The following is a 20476-nucleotide window of genomic DNA, read 5'->3' as shown; positions in this document are numbered from 1 at the left end:
TGTTATTAATGTGGTTGTTTCTTTTGCACGTAACAGATTAGTCGACCCAGAAAATGAAAATTGTAATCATTTATTCACACTGCATTTCTTGCATTTGTGGAACATAAAATAAAATATTTTGAAAAATGTTGGTGACTCAACGTTTTGATTTCCATTGACTTCAACTGTATGAACAAAAATTACAATGAATGTCAGTGGGAACCAAAACTTTCGTCAAAATATCTTTGTTTGTGGTAAATTAATTGAGTAAATTATGACAGAATTTTCATTTTTGGTCGAACTGTTCCTTTAGGGCAAAGCTTATAATAGGTTGTAAGTAAATAGTCAAATGACCTTTATCATCAGACTTTGGGAGTTGAGTTGATTAATGTGACCTTAATGTAATCAATAAGAAGCTTCTAATGTTGTAAACAATAGTTCATTTATATCTTGTTGTTGATGTTTTACATTTCTTTGGCCTTTCAATTGAATTACGATACATAAATTATCGTGAAATAACATGATTAGTATGTTTACATATGTAAACTAATACAACACACTATTAGAATTGGCATTTTAATTTATTTATGCATACATTTTTTGTTAGTGTTTGTTCTATAAATGTTCTATAAATATTTTCTTTGTAAATGGAGTTATGTTTCAACTGAGGTTATTGGTGTTAAGATAATCAGTAGTACATGAATAGTAATCCATTTTTGCAACAACTGGGTATGATTTTGAGCTTTGTTTATGTGTACAGTATGTTGTTGTATATTTGTAAGGTCTGTTGTGTCCTGGTGTGTGACTGTAGTGGACTTTGTAACAATACACTGTTGGCTAGATGTCTTTTAAAGTCACTTGCAATCAGTTTAATTATCAGTTAAATTGTCCAGGGCTGCTGTCAGGGTTTGTTTAGTTTCTGACGAGTTAAATGTGTTGTTATTGTGATGGCAGTTAAATCGGGTAAATTGTCAACACTGATGCTGTAGAAATGGGTTCAGTTCCTGCAGAATGCCACTTTACACTAACAGGCTCATGTAGCAATGGTTTTTGCTACTTTAAATGAACTTTAAACAAGTTACAACAACCAAAGGCATGAAAGGGTAAAAGAGATTGAGTTAAATTTATGACACTTTCAGCAGAGCAGTAGCATAGAATAAACATTCTTCTTTAATCAGGGTTTATAATAGACCACTAAAAGCTTTTGTCTCTTCTATCTTTTAGCTCTGATTTGTCCTCTAAGCTGTGAGATGGTCTCTCTCATCTTACTTTCTGTGCCGTGCCATCAGTTTCCGACCTCTTGACCCAAGTCACTTTGCTAAGGAGTTGCACTTTATTAATAGATACGCCGGTGTGGAGTGTAGCATGGCATTTTTGTGCAAGCACACCAGAAGTCCCAGCCCTGGCTTTTATGCTGACGCATATCCTTGTCTATCATTTTACTGTCCCTGGAAAAATCTGCAGATGTTTCTCTGCCCCCTGAACTCTGACTCTAGAGGTCATCCCTACTGCACTATTATCATCTTTATAACACCTTTCCAGTATCCAATACTGTGTGCTCACTTCATACTCTTAAAGGGATAGTTCAACCAAAAAGGTAAATTCTGTCATTATTTGCTTACTCGTGTCATGCCTAACCTGATGAACTTTCTTCTGTAAAACACAAAATAAATGTAGCAGGTCATTCTATTAGCTGAAATCACAATGAATAGATTTTTCATGCTTCAAAAAGAATACTAAAGCATCATAAAACTAGTTTTTTTTTTTGACAAATGACAAATTTCAGGTAGTTCCTCTTGCAAATTGATTGTATGACTTTAGATTACATTGAAATATAATGCATGATTATTACAAACCACTTTTATGATACTTTTAGAGTTCTTTTTTTCAATCACATAAATCACTTTCATCATATTGGATATGCTTCAAAACTTCACCTTTTGAAGAAAATTATTCATTAGTGTGAATAAATGACTTTTAAATGAATTTTGAATACATTTTCATTTTTGAGTTAACTGTTCCTTTAAAAATAGGTGGAAATTACAGCAATATCCTTTTAGATTCCTGCAGGCGTTTAATGCATTATGTAAATGATTTTTTGAAAGACTTCCAGCACACTCAGGGGAATACAGTCACACAATTTTACGGCTAATTTTTGTGGTGGAACGGAAAGGCCGCCCCCTCATCCCACCCAGCGAATTAATGTCTCTGTGTGCAAATAAGAAGGAACTATGTTTCCTTGCATCACTGATTTTGTCCTTTTTTCCTCATTATTTTATTTCTTTTATTATAGTTTTAGAAGTCCTAGCTGTCGGAGCTGTAGCCGGGTGGTTAGCGCATGGGCTGGCTCATGCTGTTTCCTGATCTCATTCCCCAAAAGCTTGTCGTCTGTCCAAAAGAGAGTCCAAAAGGCCAAAAAAGAAATATTATCTACTCCCTATCTCACAAACACGGTTTGTTCAGCTCTAATAACTTAATAGTGCCAGCAAGACATCAAGACAGCATCACAGTCAGTTTTTACAACAGTTTTCTTCATCAGTGTTTTTGTCCGATTTTTCATTTTAATCAATTAAAATCCTTAAAAGTCTCTTATGTAAAACCAAATTTATTAGTAAGACTTGTTTCAGAAACCATACTTTACATACAATAATTTATGTATCATTTTTTTAAAAATATTGAGTTACATTTGTGTATGAAATGTGCTATATAAATAGGCTTGCCTGGCCTCATTTGTTTATTTGATTAAATAAATATATAGAAATATTGTAAATATTTTTAATACAAACAACATTGATTATAGATTCATTCATCAACAAATTCATAAAAATTCATTATATGAACAAAATTCATAAAAACAAAAACAAACAGGTGTGAGATGATTTTGGAAAGGAAGGTGACTTGACATCTCACCTATCACATTGCTCAAGCTTTGAAATCAGTGGTTCAGTTCCAGACCTCTTTCAGCCTATTGAATACTGAACCAATGAATCACCATCTAACATAACATGAACTACAAAGAGTTGACGTGAGCTCCGTATGCAATCTGATCGTGTCAGTGAGCACAGAGAGTTGAGAGAGATGATGTGTAACCCCAGGCTATCTGTGATAGACACATACAGTATTACAGGCTGGTGGGCAATTGGAGAAAGGTGCGTTACTGGATACGGCTGGACGTGGCTAGACTGTGAGGACATGATATATGCTGACACAAGTTCAGACTGGAGGATGGCCCTTTCAGATTGGGTTTGACCACACACACGAATCTCCAGCGTGGGTAGCCAGAGCGAAAGAAACCAGGATTGGTTATATGAGAGGGTATGTAAAGGTTCTACACCTGGTTTATGTATTTTATTTGTGCATACATGTTCAGTTATGCAGTTTTTTATTTTAAATATTTCACTCCCTTTTATGGAAGGATTTTGCGGACTATTTTCAAATGGAATTGCAAATTGTATTTTCATTTGCGTTTTAAAAATGTGGACACATCAATTGTGTTATAATCCAAATGTTATTGCAATTCTTGCATTACCGTTTGCATTTTCGCTTTCGCGAACGGACAGTGAGTGCCAAATTTCAAATGAAAAAGCAAAGTTCATTTGCAAATGCATTTCTCATGTCTTACGAGCTATGAGCCTGTCATATTTAAATAGCAATATTAATTACCACATTTCCTTTTTTACTCTCTCTGCACTGTGCATGTAAACTGCCAAAACTCAAATGCAATCACAAGGTCCTTTTGCATTTGAATTTCCGACGTCTACACAGAAACCTGTCAATCAAGTGACTGGGGTGGGGCCATTTTATTGGGCGTGTTTGCATTGGGAAGTGACGTCACTCGTCGATGACATTTTGACACTCACGCAGCAAGTTGACGACAGTTCATACAGTACAGATTTCCTTTTACTCAGAAGCCATTTGGTTTTGGACAGGTTAAATGAGTTTGTGGCCTTGATGAACAGCATCATTAATAATGATGTCTTCGCCAATCTAAGCAAGTATAGGTCTCTGCAGGAAAGTAACGGGAGTTACCAGATCAGAGTGTTTTTACACCATGATACCTGATTGGTTGACGTCATAGTGGCGTTAGGTTTAGAGGTGGGGTTGGGTAAGGGGAACATTTAGATTACATGATTTAGAAACACCCAGCAGTTTGAAAACACCAACAAGGTGATAAATGCCCACTTTTGCTCTGCAGAGACCTAAGTGAAGTGGCCGGTGTTCTGAAATTTTTGGTTTCTGGGATATTTGGTGTCACTGGGCGGATCGTACATGATTATTCATGAATTTCCTGTTTCGTGTTAAAGCAACTCTGAAAATATTAGTGCGTTGTCACCAGATCAAAAAGATTAAAATAGTTTTTACATGCACAGTGCAGAGAGAGTGAAAAAGCAAATGTGGTAATTAATATTGATATTTAAATATGACAGGCTCATAGCTCGTAAGACATGAGAAATGCATTTGCAAATGGACTTTAATTGGCACTCACTGTGCATTCGCGAAAGCGAAAATGCAACCGGTAATGCAAGATTTTGCAAGAATTTAGCAAGGATTTTGCAAGAATTTGCAATTACATTTGGATTATGTCACAATTTATGCGTCCACATTCTGAAAACGCAAATGAAAATACAATTTGCAATTCCATTTGAAAATAGTCCGGAAAATCCTTCCATACCCTTTAAGGCAAGTCATGTCACTCGACGGCCATCTTTGAAACGCCTCTCTGAAAGTGCAACTCCTATCTCTTTGAATCAAATTCTCCAAAACTGGTCCTCAAGATTATAATTAAATTTCATATTTGAAATCACCAATGAAATCTGACAAAAACTTTATCTTAAATGTTGTTTCTTTTGCTCAAATAGCATTAAAAAAGCTTATTTCTCAGGCTACACCCACCAGTGTGCATGTGCAGTCCAGCACGCGGTATTAATGTGAACTCGCACAATGGCTTCAAGGAAAATAATGTACAAATGTGTTTGTTGCAGCTCGGTATACGCAACAACTGAGGATATTAGAAAACATGTTTGTCGTAAGTTTTATTGTAAAAATATAGGATATCAACAAAATGATGAACACAAAGAATGGCCTTCTCAGCTGCCATAGTTGCAACTCTTGCGTCATCAGAACAGTGTGTTCAACGCATCACCGTTTCTGTTTATAAAACGTTGTGCAACATTTTGTCGGGGCTGAACGCAGCCCAGGACTCTTCTAACAGGACTTCTATCAAACCTTTACTAGTGATGTGCACTAGCAAAAGCATTTAGCTTATTTTTATTTCTGTTGTGTTTTGGTGAGTAGCTCCACCCACAGTAAAATCTCATTGGTCCAAAAATAATGCTATCAAACATATTAATATATAATGCATAATGTGTCATGTTATGTAGTTCTTGTTTTTCAATTTAAAACTTGCTGTGTAGCACTTAGTTACAAAATAATATCCCTCTGAACTTTAGACTAGCATATCAACCAATAAAAGCTGTTTTGGAGGCTTATTTGGTGAAAGGTTATTTGGTGTTCTAATTTGATTTCCTTCTGAAAGTAAAGATTACTTTTAGCCTGTAACTCAGTGTGATTATGTGAGTGAACTTCATGTCGTGCAGTGGCTATTTTGGTAAATGGAGGTGAATGCTGGGAATTAGATTGGGTTTTGTGATCTTCTGGCCTGCGTTCCATCTGAAAATTAAAGAGATTGTCGCCACAGACATGCTAAATTACATTCGTAACCTAACGCACATCCAATGCAGAAGACCTCCTATAAACAGGCTTGATTACACCCTTGAGAAGCGATCGGTACCCCGTAATTGCTGAACTTAATGTAAGGTACTTCTTTTCTTAATCAACATCTCTCCATGACCCTTCCATTAAGCAGCAAGCTAAAACCTGCCAGAGACTATTGTGTCTTTCTTTAATCTGGTCTGTCACAAACCGAGACAATAACTTGATAAACACATTTTTGCATTCAGTCAGCATTGGAGTTTGAAATTAAATGCTGGCACTTGCAATCAAGCTGTGCTTTTAATGGAGTTTTTGGTGTGCGCTGAGGACTCTTTTCAGGCTCTTTTGAAGAGGCACTTCAGGGGCGAAATGGCTGAGCTGATCACGACCAGCGTCGCTTCGCTGCTCTCCTCAGCTTGTGCAGATTACATTCTCACTCTGCCAGACACCACTAGCCCAATTGGCCCACACCAAATGGAACTGTCTCACAGCTATGACAAATGATGTGTGTTGTGTATATGCGTGTGTGTGTATGTGACTACGTATCTTGAGCCACAATAATGAAAAAGAGCCACTCAGCTTAATGGTCAAGACCCTTGTTAGAACTTGGATGGAGCTCTCACGTAAAGTTGCGAACTCCATATTCTGCCATTGTTGTAGCCTAATTTTGTCTGCGCACATTGACACGCGGCCAACAAGCTTTAGTGCGTTGTTTTCTGAAGTGCTACTCCTACACATGTAGAAGCTCAGAGATACAGTCAAAAAAGCTGATACGCTCTCCAAACACCTACGTTCTTGACAGTAGCTTGCCTCTTTGTGCAAAAATCCCAGATAGGTGTGAAATTGCATCGTTACAGATGCCAACCTGCCCCGAAGCCATGAAAACTCTTTCTGATGTGTCCACTTCCTTGAATGGAGCTTTGATACGTTATCAGATACATTCCAAGACACGCCTGAAGTATCGGCCTATCAACCGAGTCTGATTATCCTTTCTGTGCTGTTCGAAAGGCTAGCGAGGAGGATGGCCTCCCGGCGATTTACCGGGCACCCTCATGCGTGAGACGACTGACTTTGCTCTGTGATTGCCGTGACCCACCCCTCACTCTAGTACCAAATGGGTCCTTTATGAAGCTCTTTTCCATTTCACTCTGAATTCAGTCATTCCTTCATTAACCGTGCAGACCTCCGTTCCCCTGCCTTCAGGGCCTCCTTTGTCCTTCTAATGGCTCTGGTAGGGCATACTGGAGCAGGCATTAAAGAGATTTGGTGTAACTTAGGATTTGAAGAATTAGACATGCTCAAGGAAACCCTGACTGAAGTGAGCCTAGATCTGGGGCATGGGGTGAACTGAGATGCAATTTTTTAATGGATTTTTGAGTTGATGGTTTGCCTTTTTATGCCCTGTTTACATTTCCATTGCATTTCCTCCGAGTAGACAAAAATTGGATGAGAAAAAATTTGTACTACAAAAGTTTTTACATCATTCGTTTTTCTAAAGAAACTTTGTTCAACAATGACACCAGCAGGTAGAGTTACAGTGGGAGTCCATGTTTTGTTGATCACTGGTGGCGACGGTAAACTCAGGTGTAAATTGTGTCTGAAACTTTTTGAGCTTGTCCACTTTCGACCACTTCCAGACATATTCGAAAATGCATTCAAACAGCCAAAAAAACCCCACCTCCTCTCTGCTTACTAAACCTAGTTCTTAAACATTACGGGATGTGTTGTTGAAGCACACTACCCAGAGTGGATTTAAACTTTACCATCCGAAATCATAATGTTTGAAGATGAAATGTCACAAAAAGCAGAGTTTTTTTTTTTTTTTTACCCGTCCTAATTTTAACACAACCCACAACGTTCTGCATAGTTTTGTGTATCAGAATACAAATGAAAGCTGCTGATTTCCGTATAATTTTCCATGGTCTCCTTTTGGATTCTCATGTAAATTGTGCAAGCTTATTTTGCAGTATTAGATCAAAAGATCAGAAAAAGCCCAAAAATAAACCATACACTTTAAAACCAAGTGTAAACGGTAATGTATCTCCCTCGTCTACCTGTGATCGTCCAAATTCATTCCAGGTGGAAGCAGGGTTTTAGAGATGGCATTATATGCGATTTGACTCTTCTGAATTCCCAAAAGAGATTTTATTTAACACTTCCACAAACATAATAAGCATATAAACTGCGAATGCTATTCCGTTTGTTTTCCATCCCCTTCTATTGGGCCTTCAAAATGATGTAAAGAGAAAATGACAAGTGTGAAACACTTACAATTGTATTTGTCTTCCCAGAAACCCATTTAATTTAGAGACAATGAGCTGACGGTGTGCCATTTACTTTGCAGATCTCCTTATGTATATTTATTCTAATTGAGAAACAGGTGTTTCTTAACCCTCCGCTGCAAATGAGACCTCCTAGGATATGAGCGGGTGGGTGCCTTAATAGCTTTGTGTGCTCGACTGGCCCTCATCAGCATTCCTGTGGTGTTGGAGCTAATGACAAGGCAACCTCGGCATAATGCGCCACCTAAATGATTGATTTCTCATACATTTAGTATTTATGAGGACTTATGAGTGCACACAAGATGCTAAACCTGGAGAATATTATAAGAGGTAATCAACTTTGCCTGGACAGGCAGAAATTACTGGAGGAGACATGAGACATGGCTTCACCTAAAATACTGCTAACATTTTGATTATTTTTCTCCCCCATCTGTTGTAAATATTTACATGAAGTACCTAGCAAGACTGGGACAAGTGTTTATTTGTTTATGGTTGCTAAACAGCATTGCTAATATAAAATATGTCTAAGCTGTTTTAGCTTTCAATTTCTGTATCAACTTAATATAGGCAGTAGCACATGGTTTAAATTTTTTTTTTTTTATTCCAAGTTAGTAAGTGCAGAAAGTTGTGTGATTAGGCTATGGGAGGCCTCGTGCTGTGAGGAGAGGTTTTAGCACAGGGGTGTTTGAGGGTTCACTGCTGCCAAAGCCATATGACTTACAGCCAGAGAGATCAACACAGCTGGCAGCGCAACAGCTCGTGTAATGTGGAAGGCTCACCTTTAAAGTTGGACTCTTGGAGGGATCGATATGTACTTATTGGATACATTTTTGGAAGAATATGACCCAGCTAACCAAGCTTATGCCCCGCTCACAGGCCAAAAGATGGTGCAATAGGAGCTTTGTGATGCCAGGAGAAAGAGTCGTAATAAAGTAATTCAGAAACCTATTTTTTATTATTTGGGACCAATGGAAAGGGATGCCCGAGTGCAGTAGCCTATGTCCTTTTTATTGCTCTGCTTAGAGACTTGTTGCATCACAGTGATTTTACATTATTTAAAGTCATGCAGGTTCATTCTGCATTCTTTCTGCCATAGACCGATGTCATCCAATTATTTGTCAGTGCGTATGAAAGTTAATGGCATGAATGGTAGGGAATGATTTTTAGGATGCACAGCAACACCAGCAACAGCCATTATATTTAATTTAATGGTTTTTTTTTTTTTTTTACATCAAAATCCACATTAAAATCAAGTAATCCACAGACTGTGCTTTGTGTGATGCAAGTAGCATTAATATTTCAATCTTTAGTCCCCTTCATGAAAAAGGAATATCATTTTTTTAAATTATTATTATTTCAGAACAAATGGGAAATGACAATGAATTTAAACTCTTCACTCCTGTACATACCATCAGCCCAGAAATATTTCCTTAATTAGCAAAGTTTTTTTTTTATTTGTATATATTTTTTTTATATATTTTTTAATGAATATATTAATTACATTTAAATGTACATACATACATTCATACGTACATAGATTATTGTATGGAATCGGTGGGATTTTTTAAAACATTCTCAAAAGAAGCCTAGCTGCATTTTTTTCAAAACTGTAATATTGCTAAATATTATTAAATTCTTTAGTCTTCAGTGTCACATGTATTTCAACATTGAAAATGTTTCCTAATTTGTTCTTTGTTGTAGTGGTCTTGAAAGTGCTTTATAAATGAAGTTGGATACTTCCACTGTCCTCATTTGTAAGTCGCTTTGGATAAAAGCGTCTGCTAAATGAATTAAAATGGTTGTGTTGCTTAATATTTTTTGAAAACTGATACAAATGAGTTTTTCAGGATTCTTTGAAGAATTAAAAGTTCAAAACAGATTTATTTTAAATATATATATTTTTTTTTGTTACTTTATAAATTACTTTCCTGTTACTTTTGATCAGCTTCATGCATCTAGGCTGAACAAAACAATTTAGCGAGGATGCATTAAGTATGAGTTTCTTAAAAAAAAAAATAATAATAATCTTATCAATCCCAAATTTTTTAATGGTAATACATTTATACTGTTTAATTGATGATTTAATAATTGATGCCTGTTTTTCAAAGGTTTGGTCTTGAGCAACAGCTCAGTGTTACTACTCTGTGAGTGCTCAGAGCTGATTATGTTCTGTTGTTCATCTTACTGTCAGATGGGCAGCGCAGGAGGCACATGAGAAACTGCTGTTGATGTCTTACAATCTGCCTCCAGGCACCAGGCTCAGTGTGATTCCCTCTTGCTGACAGATCTTGATGGCTCCGTCTGACATCACTGTCATTTGATGAGGTGTTAAATGAAGAAGCGGTGCTCATTAGGAGAGATTGTGTTAGCTTTTTGGCTATACCTGCTCTCTTGTCTCACAAGGGGCCTGTCTTGCCTGTAAGGTGGCGAACAAACCTGCGGCATCTTTCGCAATTGTTAGATGGTGTTAACGACATGTTCGTTAGTTGGGTCTGTTTCCATGGATTTATGCTAGGGGCCTGGGTAGTTTGCTTGGTGCATGTTATCCCGGCTGATCTGGATGCTATTGACAGAAGCACTGCGTGTGCATTCATTAGTCTAATCAAGGGAAGTTCCTTAAGCCAAGTGCACACAGTCCACGGATAATTGACCCTCCACTCAGATTGTCCACTACTCCTGTGAAATCTAGCGAAGTGTCCCAGATGGGTATTTTATTTTCCCACAAACTAAAATAGCTAGACGGCCATAAAGTGCAATGGGCCATTTTGCAAGTATCCCAGAGGGAAGGAGTCTTGAGTGCTTTCTTTGGCTTGATCTTTCTTCCACCACATTCAGAAGTGCTGCCAGCTCAACCCACTCTCTGAGGCCAGCTTAGAAGTGCCACCAGCTGTTTTGAGCCTTAATTTGTTAGTGTAGGTGGCGCTTGTGCTCGGGCACGTCTGTGTAGATCCTTAACGCCTTCGCTATTTGGCATTGGGACTAATTAGCTCACAGCTGTTGACTCACTGTTGGGAAGCAAGTTGTTAAGTTGTTCATTTTTTTGCATTTTATGTTTTTTTTTTTTTCCTTGTCTCTTGGGCTTAATGCAGCTGGTTCAGACTGACCTCTTTCTCATCACAGCAGCACTTCAGCAGCCAGCTGAGTAAAGCACACATCTCCAGCCACAAATTTCAGATCCCAAGCCAAAAGTGTGTACGTGACCTCCCTGAGTAGATGTCTTTTCATAAATTGGTGTTGCTCTAGCATAATGGGGGATAAATATGCTATTGATTCTCTCAAAATGAAAGGATGCACTTTTTCTAGTTTGTGATTATTGCATCAAAGGAAAAGTGTATTTTATTAGTTTTTCCTCTTCCTGGCATTTAGAAATGGTAGTATCCATTCTTATTCCTTATTACTTTACTGAATAACACAAATAGCCATCACTGTTTTTGCGAATTAATTGTGATTTTAATTTTGACAATTTTGGGTAAATTTAAAAAAAAATAATAATGTTAATTCAGTATATTTATTCAGCATTAACAAAACTTGTATGTTTTTTTTTTTATCAAGGATAATTATGATATTTCTCCATTGCATTGCCTCTGCTTCTGAATGTTAGTATGTACTGTACATATGATTGGCAAGATCAAAAGTATGTAAATATATATATATATTTTGGGGGGTGAATTTTGTATTCAAAATATTACAGCAAAAAATGGTGAATGTGATGTTTTGAAATATGAATTCAGTATATTTTATTCTAATTAAGGAATATTAACTTTGTCCTAATTAAATGATTTATAATTCATGCGCGCCATAGATATCAACATCTGCCCACACTGGTCGACCACTGATCTACGTAATAATTCAAGCTCTTTTATTTAAAAAACATTAAGGAGAATTCATCAAGGATGATTATGATATTACCCGGTTATCTCTTTTTGAACATACACATTTGAAATATTAACATAAGGTCAAGTAATCATTTTCCCATCAAAGGTTCTGCCCTATTTCTCATTTCTCCTGAATACTAACTAGGCTAAAACACTTCTTTTACACATGTGCCAATACACCCGCCCAGCAATACTTTATTACATAACCCCTAATGAACAGTCATGACCCAAGTGATACAGGATGCAAAAACGGATGTGTGTGTGTTTTCTGTAGCGTTTGTATTCTAGATAGTTGCTCTGCTAAGATTTCAACCAACTTGACAAGTCAACAAGAATTTAGTTCCCCCTATTGTGATGTTTTTTCAGTCTAGAGATGTTATGTGTTGTGAACAGTCCTGTCTCGTGCAGATGGTTGACTGTATAGCAAGCCAGTTGCCATGTTCATTTGCCTAATTAGTTACCCACTGTTGCGAGAGGGATAATTGAGAAGGCATCATGGTAATTTGCAACATAACCAAGCTAATAATTTATTATTGATTGCCTCATCCAATGGTGAAACTGTAAATTAGCCCCTGGTGCATCTCAGTGGATTGCATGAATTCACTCTTGTTTTTTAAACACCGAAATAATATTATGTACCACAAGATTAACTTTGGTCCTGCATGAAATATGGTGATATGCTGCTGGTTTCTCTCTGGCAATAAACTCCATATATCATGTCTAAAGTGAAATAGCATTAATGTTGTTGGTACACAACTTTTAACTGCATTTGCCCACAGCATATAATACCGGTGTGTTGATGTCCCTGAAATGGCTTCTTAACTAGTTTACCACAAAGTTTTAGTAGGTCAAACCAAGGGTTCAAAGTTTTGCTAATTAGTCCAGTTAGCCCCTGCCCTTGGTAGATGCAGTAACTACAAGATGCTGGTTTTATAAAGCATCTTTCAGCCATTCAATAGTTGCTGTAAGAAGAAAGTTAAAGGGTTAGTTCAGTCGAGAATGAAAATTCTTCCATCTTCTACTCACCCTCGAAGCATCCAAGGTGCATGTGACTTTCCTCTTTCAGAATAATCCAATTGAAGTTTTATAAAAGTTCCAAGCCTTTCAATGGGGGTAAGCGAGTGTTTGTTGTCAACTGTTCAGAAGACGTGAAATAAAATGCGCGTATATGCTGAATAAAGTCTTAATTTTTTTTATTTTTGGACCAAAATGTATATTCAATGCTTCAACAAATTCTAACTGACCCTCTGATGTCACATGGACTACATTGGTGATGTTTTTCTTACCTTTCTGGACATGGACTGTATACCGTACATACATTTTCAATGGAGGGACAGAAAGCTCTCGGACTAAATCTAAAATATCATAAACTGTGTTCCGAAGATGAACGGAGGTCTTACGGGGTTTGGAACGACGTGAGTCATTTAATTACATAAATTTCATTTTTGGCTCAACTAACCCTTTAGGGATAACTTTTCTTTTTTTTCTTTTTTAATCAACATGAAAATAGTAAGTTTCCTTTTTTATTTTGTTTTATTGTATTGCATTGTATTAGGTGTAAAATAAATGAATATAGTTTAAATTCGCCTATCCTTCTTAATTTTGTGACCGTAAGAAAATGTGGCTTATTTTTGCTAATGGGTTCCTGAAGGATACTAGATTCAAGCTTAGGGCAATGTGGGTGTTCAGTTAAATCTTGGTCTCCTAGGTCCATAGGCTCGCTCGCTGAAGTGTGGCACATTATGATTTGAGAAGTTAGCATATGACGTGGTCTTGTGAGGAGATTGACGGGCAGCTGAGTGCAGAGGTAACTGCTGTGTGTTGTAATAAGACTGCACTGGAGATGCTCTGAATAGAGATGGAGATGTCATGCCTCACCTCTAATAAGATCAGCCATGATATTAAAACTCCTCCACATATGCAGGAGACGGAAGTGCCAGGGTGCTTAAGGGGTTTTATGCTGATCAAGCTGGGCCACCACTTACTGACAAAAACTTTTAACAACACCACCAACCACTTCTGCTTCCTACCCCAGTTTCCTTACCCCAGCCATCACCGTTATTGCATATGAATTTTGGATATTTTCTTACCTCTATATTATATTAATGTAATTGTTGTTATCCAAAAAGTTCTAGCTTGATGCTTTTGAAGTGCTACATGTTTTTTGTTAGGGTTTTCTGTGGGGTCCAATGTCGTTGCCTCAATCATCTTGCAAAGCCTGCTTTGCTTTGTGACTGAATCACAAAACATTCATGGCTGAACCGTGCTGCACGAACAGTTCAGCCTGGACAAAAGATCAGGGACCTTGTTAAAAACACGCTTCAGCCACTCTTTACAAAATGTTAGGATGCTTGAGAAGGATTTTCCAATGCCGCAGGTGCTAATACACCGCCAGGAACACCACAACTTCTAAATGACTATTATTAGTAAGCAACTGGAATATTAGTAGCTTTCTGTGGAGTAATTATGCAGGGGAAACCAGTAATTTAAAACAAATAGACTCTTTTACCACTTTCTGTTCATACACATTTAAACTGTTGTTGTAAGGACAAATCACATTTGCTGTCAAGTCAACAAAAGTTTGACATAATCTTAAAGAAGTACAATATTGCCAAACTGTTAAATTCATACGATAGTAAAGATATGTGTGACATACAAAAAATGGAAACCTTAAAGAAACAGCGAAAAAATTACCTTAGAAAAGTATGTTTACCATGAATCTTTTTCTCCCCTCTCAACAGGTGCATTCCAGAGGCCCACCTTGGCAGCTAGAGGAGAGGAGAGGTTGGCCTCCGTCACCATGACAGTGTTGCCACGGGCCGTGGCTTCCCTTGCTGTGCCTGGCCTTATCCTCTGTTTCATCACTCTTCCATTTCCTGCTGTAGTATCCCAGAGGCCCCCTCTCCCCACAGAACCCTCCCCCACCCCAGCACCCCACACAAGGCCGGAGTGTACCCGCCTAGAGCACCCCGTCATCTCTATTCAAGGTGAGCGCTGATGTCTGTCGCAGTACATGCTCACTCCTGGGATAATACAGCAATGTTTCTCTTCTCTCTAGGAATCACTTGCAATACACGTGTTGGGGAAGCTACTTTGAAATTGTAGATTGTCAGATTAAAAGATAGTCTAATTTTGAAGTTGTTGAAGGTGTCAATCTCAGAATATTTTTTCCTATCCCACCTTAATGTGCGGAGAGAGCTGTAAGTGTTTAAAAGGATTGAAACATATCTCAGTGGCAATATTTTAAACACTAATTTTTTGGTCATACCAACCAGTCAAATGTACTAACACTGGCTCAACTATGATTTTGTTGCTTGAATATTTGATTTTCTGACCAATCATGGTGAATGTTTTAGAAACCTGTTTACAGATGGTAATACTACGATACACTTCAGTCAAAGTACTTTTTATTAAAAAACTGTTTGTTAGACTACAAGCTACTATCGAAATGTTATAAAAGATACATTTATGCTAAGTAAAAATACAAAAACCTTTATGTAACTGCACATAATACAGCATTTAACAAAATATTCGGTTGGAAAAAAAATAATACTGCACGGCTCAAATCAATTTGTGAATTGTTTGATCAGTAAATCAGTTGCTAAAAAGAATTAGTTCACGAACATGTTCACTAAGTTTTACATTGATTCATTAATCCACTGAAATGTGTCATCAGTATATGAAAGAAAATGCAATAACTGTAAAAATGCTTGGTGAAGCTATACTATTTTGAAAATAACTGCTGCTATCATAATACAGAAAAGAACTAGCTGCATGACAAAAAATGGACAATTTTTGGGTTGGCTAAGCCTGAATCATATAAAATGTAGCCTGCATATATTTTTAGGGCATGTTCATACCTCAGTCATTTTTAATTGCTGATAAAAATAACAATTCTTAGTCTTTTGTTGAAAGATGTGGCCAGGCATGTTGTCCACCATTCTACACAATTTATTGACAAAGTCCACTGCTGGAATTCAAAGTGTTTGGGAACATAGCGCCCAGCCTTGTGAGTCCGGTTGTTTTTCCATTGTTCCTGTATTACACAGGCTCTGACTGTAGATCTACATTTTTTGTTTCCTTTATCTTATTCATTGGGTTATCCACACATTTCAGACAGTGATAGAGCATGCTGAAGATAGCAAGAGATAAACGTCTTTCATTTCTTTAAGATTCCTATCCTCCTGTTTCCAAGCACACTACAGAATGTGCAGCCATACCTCGATATTACTCCGAAAATCTTCTCCATAGCCATGGAACAAAGGTGTTTACTATACCAAGAACATATTTATTTAGACAATAGAGTGTGTTTGTAGTGAATATGATCTGTCGATGATTGCCTTGCCCATGGAGTAAGAGCAATGTGTTTTGACTCTCTGAGGGACATGAGAAAAATTGCAGAATAATGCCTCGTGGGAAGCAAAAGGAATTGATGTCTGGGGGGCTCTATATAATATATGAAACCTACTTGGACATTAGGGCAGCCATGGCTCATATAGACATTGCCTGCGGCCAACTCCATTTATTGCTGCCGAAAAAACTCAGGTTGCATTTTGATTTGTCATTTTATGCTTCGCCATCTAAGCGACAAGAATTTTTTTTCTTTTCATAGTGTTGAAATAGATGGCAATTACAAATGGCCTTGTTCACTGAGTTAGAAAACACTATAATTTGCAAACAACCAGTAAATTGTAAAGCCGGATAACCAAGGTACTGCCTTTGTTTTTCTTTGTTTTTTTCTGGCACTGTGGCATAGCATTCACAATAAGAGCTGCTGAACAATTAGCAATAGCACACCTCGAAATCCCTCTTTATGTGTTTTCAATGGTATGGAAGTCTCACAGCACACCTTTAAGCCTTCTTTTATGTTGAAGCAGTGGTATGGAATCCCTGCTACAATGAAAGTGTTGGCCGAACTCGAGATTAGGTTCTTTGATGGATGAATGTTTTTTAATTGATGCCTTCTGGTGGCTGTTCAGTGGTGTCACCTGAGGCGTACTGGGGGCCTCTATCTCTGATCTGTGACGAAGTCTGTAGATTCACACATGCCTTTGAACTATTCTAAACTATGGAAATGATACTCTTAAGATGATTTAGCATGGTGGAGCATGACCACCAGGGTTGGGGCCAGTCATCTTGCTGGATGGGGTTTACAACCATTAGAATTAGAAATTATCTCTCAGTGAGTTTATAATTTGTTTTTTTTTTGTTTTTTTTTTTGGCTTGTTTTCAATTAAAAATTAAGTTAAACATTAAACATTAAGACTTCATTTTCGACAATTTATATTTTATTTTTTATTTCACTTATTTTAAATATGAATAAATTAAACAAGTGGACACAATCTGGCAGTGCAGTAACAAAACATACTTCATATTAATACAATAATTCAAGATAGTCTTAATGTAATAATATATTATTAAATTTTAACAGGAAAATTAGACAAATACTTATAAGCATTATTTTTTTAATTTAAAAAAACATCTGTTCTGCATATCTAACAATTTTAATGAGATTATATCAAACATTATTTGAGCATTTTCTCCTGAGGTTGTACCAAAGTAATAATTTTTTATGCAGCCAATAGCTATTGGCTGTTTTTGCTGCTGTATCTTTAAATTCTATGTAAACACCCTCTGTGCATATGAAATGAGAGACAGTCTTCACAGTTTTTGGCAGGGTTGCTATTGGGTCGAGTATAGTTGTTGCTGCCCTGACCTTCAATAGCAACCTCTCTACTAAGGCTGGATTAGATTGTGGCAGGTTCATAAAACAATTCTCACCTGAATGTGACACACAGACAGTTTAGGTCAGACTGAAATAATCAGACACCTCCATATCTTTTTGTTATATGCCAACTGGAATAATAACATTTTCTTTTCTACCTCCTCCATATTACTTCACCACGACTGGCCGGTCCAAGTTGCCGACCACCGATTAGGAATCATTGATGTGCAAATGCAGGCGGTCAAGTGTCAATGTATTCATCTGACTTCAGAAAGTTGAGGAAGTTCAGAAAGAGACGTTTTTGCAGTGTCCTTTCAATAGGTGGTCTGTTTGGCTTGGAAAAGTTTGCAGTTTTAAAACTGAGTATGTTTACATTGAACCCTTTTATTTCAAGAGATGAAAAACTTTTTTTTTCATGATATGGCTACCACTTTAAGAAACTTAAAGCTGTTGCTGTGTTGTTATATAATACTGTAGTGAGAGCAACCTGATACTTATTCCCTTCAAAGAAAATCCTTATTTTTTATTTCCTTTTTTTTCCTTGGAAGGTATACGTGACAATCCTCTCTAAAATCATTGCCAGCATATCTGTGAACCAGCAACAGCAATAGCATGCTGGTACAACAAGAAGTCTTAGATAAAGTTTAGATATCTGTGGATGTAATTTGGATGGATTTTTTTTGTGGGGGTGTGGGTATTTGTTCTGTTTCCATTTTTTTCTTAGCTAAGCTTGCACAATCACACCTGCATGCCTAGTCTATCTACAAGGATATCAACGTATCACTGCAGACACATGTATGCTGAGCTGAGAATTACTAGGTTTCTGGGGACGTGTTCAACAAACATTGAGGCGAATTCGCCAAACACATTCAGTATTTCAGTAAAAACCTGTTTTGTATTCAGTCCAATGAAACAAGCTACAAAATGTGTTGAAATTGTACTGCACCGTGAATTTTTTAATCAGCTGGCATTACTATCAGCTCTATTTGTATATTACATAATTATATAAAACAAACACTACAAATTTATTACAGTTGTCTTATATTGACAAACAAATGTAGGCATTATATTGCAATGCACAGAATGAAAAACAGATATTTTCAATAATGCCCTTTTTTTTCAGTTTACATTTATTTGTTTCACACTTTCCCTGATGTGTGTTGTTTCAAAGCAGCTTTACAGCAGATGCATGCTTCTGAATTACAAATTAAGAATAATTTGTTAATGAAACCAATTTAATGTCCATGTTGCAGAAATACATAGTTCTATGATAACATAAATGATGCCGTTAGCTAATGACGTATTCAAGCAGAAACAATGAACACAATTAAGGCAGTCATGTTGGGATCCCAATGATTACAATATAAGGAAAATGTGGTAGTTTTGTATATTTATTCAAAGTTTGTATCATCTGAGGTCCTCACAGGTGTTGGTATCACCTTTTCTCAGATATTGGGTCACATGAGGTGTTGTGATATAATTTTATTCAGGGGCCATTAACATGAACAAGCTGCTGATATATTGTTTCTATATGTGCACATGGGCTAGAAGGATGTCCATGACTGCCGCATTTGCATACCTATGCAACATCACTTGAACAACATGCTGTCCTTAAAACATATCTTTTAAGTTAAACAAAAAAAAAAAAAAATAAAACAAAAAAAACCTCTCTGCAATGCATCTCATGTTTTTAAGGCAAAAACTTGTTCTGTGTGAATGGGCCATTAGTAAATTCCACCTTTTGTTGTATAAAACTAGCTTCTATGGTTACCAGATTTGGATCTTGGATTTTATAGGCCACGTCGACATTGAAAACAGCACGATTTAAGAGCTAATGTCAGGTATGGTGTATCCTTGCATGTCCAATGCTGAGAAACTAATGCAAAGTCCTAACCTGTTAGGCTGGAATTACAGTAATCTGTCCCGAGAGGAGTGGTACCACAGAGCCATTGTCTCCCTTCCACTCACCCAGCCATTGTAATTGTCTTGAGATTGTTTGTCTCGTCTGTAGAACATGTTCAGAAACCAATCTCTAGTGGGTAATAGTGCTGTTGTTTAACCACCGGTCCCATTTAAGGGGACCCTGAGAAGAACAAAAATAGAAAAACAATGTTGTTCCTTAACTTCAGACCGTTACCAATGTGTCTCCCTCCACCTAATTGGTCCGTGATTTCAGAGGTACTGTTGCCTGAACCGTTCTGGCATGTTGTTGGAACCTCTGTGACCACAGACATAGAAAGTAGAGGTTGTTGGAGGTGTTCGCAACCTTGGAGTGCAAGGTTTACATTTGCTAACTGTGAATGGAATGGAACTTGGTAAGTGGTTTGAACTGATAGCAGCAGCCCTTCTGTTTCTGCTTGGCCTTTCCTGTCTATTGTAAATGCTGACGTGTTACGCTTCAATGACCGTTTGAAATTGCCAGCACAGGTTTCTCTCATTGGCTTTGTGAAAGGTGCTCTTTCAGATCTTTGCCTGACTTGAACCAGCCCTCGATTTACGGCCTTTTCCCCAGAGTGCCCTTACCCCCGCCTGTCCTCTCCTCTGTTGTGTCATGGCATTTCTTGGGGCGCTCATTGTCTTCCTATTTCTATAATCAGAGTGCAGTCTGCGTAAGAGGATTTGGATTTCTGTGGCTCTCTCCAGTCATGCAGTGACAACAGGGGATGCAACAGCAGGGAAATCCCACGGCAGGCGTGGGGAAGGAGACCAGAAGACAAATAAAAGCAAATTCGGACTGTGCTCAGATAAGCTCCGGCCTGCATCTTCTGATAAGATCCTCTGAGCTCAGATGAGAGATGGGCCAGTCTTTGGAGCGGAGAGATGCAAAATACAGACGAGATGACTGTATCTCTCGCAGGACAGGACTAGTGCTTACATGATGTGTTTTGGGAACCCATATGCTT

The 20476-nt window shown here is 37.5% G+C and overlaps 1 protein-coding gene across 4 annotated transcripts in view; it reads left to right on the top strand.

Annotated features, from left to right (window-relative positions):
• LOC127965342 (semaphorin-5B) overlaps positions 1-20476 on the top strand; it is a 126492-nt gene that overhangs the window by 39693 nt on the left and 66323 nt on the right. For all 4 annotated transcript variants that reach the window (XR_008155286.1, XM_052566114.1, XM_052566113.1 and 1 more), the window contains exon 3: positions 14590-14835. Coding sequence is in view for 3 of the 4 variants with exons in the window: in XM_052566114.1 (XP_052422074.1) it covers positions 14649-14835 (187 nt within the window). In the remaining variant the exon portion in view is untranslated. The remainder of the gene's footprint in view (positions 1-14589; positions 14836-20476) is intronic.

This window comes from Carassius gibelio, chromosome B9 (genome assembly GCF_023724105.1).
Source record: "Carassius gibelio isolate Cgi1373 ecotype wild population from Czech Republic chromosome B9, carGib1.2-hapl.c, whole genome shotgun sequence".
NCBI lineage: Eukaryota > Metazoa > Chordata > Actinopteri > Cypriniformes > Cyprinidae > Carassius > Carassius gibelio.
Note: the sequence above shows the minus strand (reverse complement) of the source record. Positions and strands in the feature narration are given on the sequence as shown.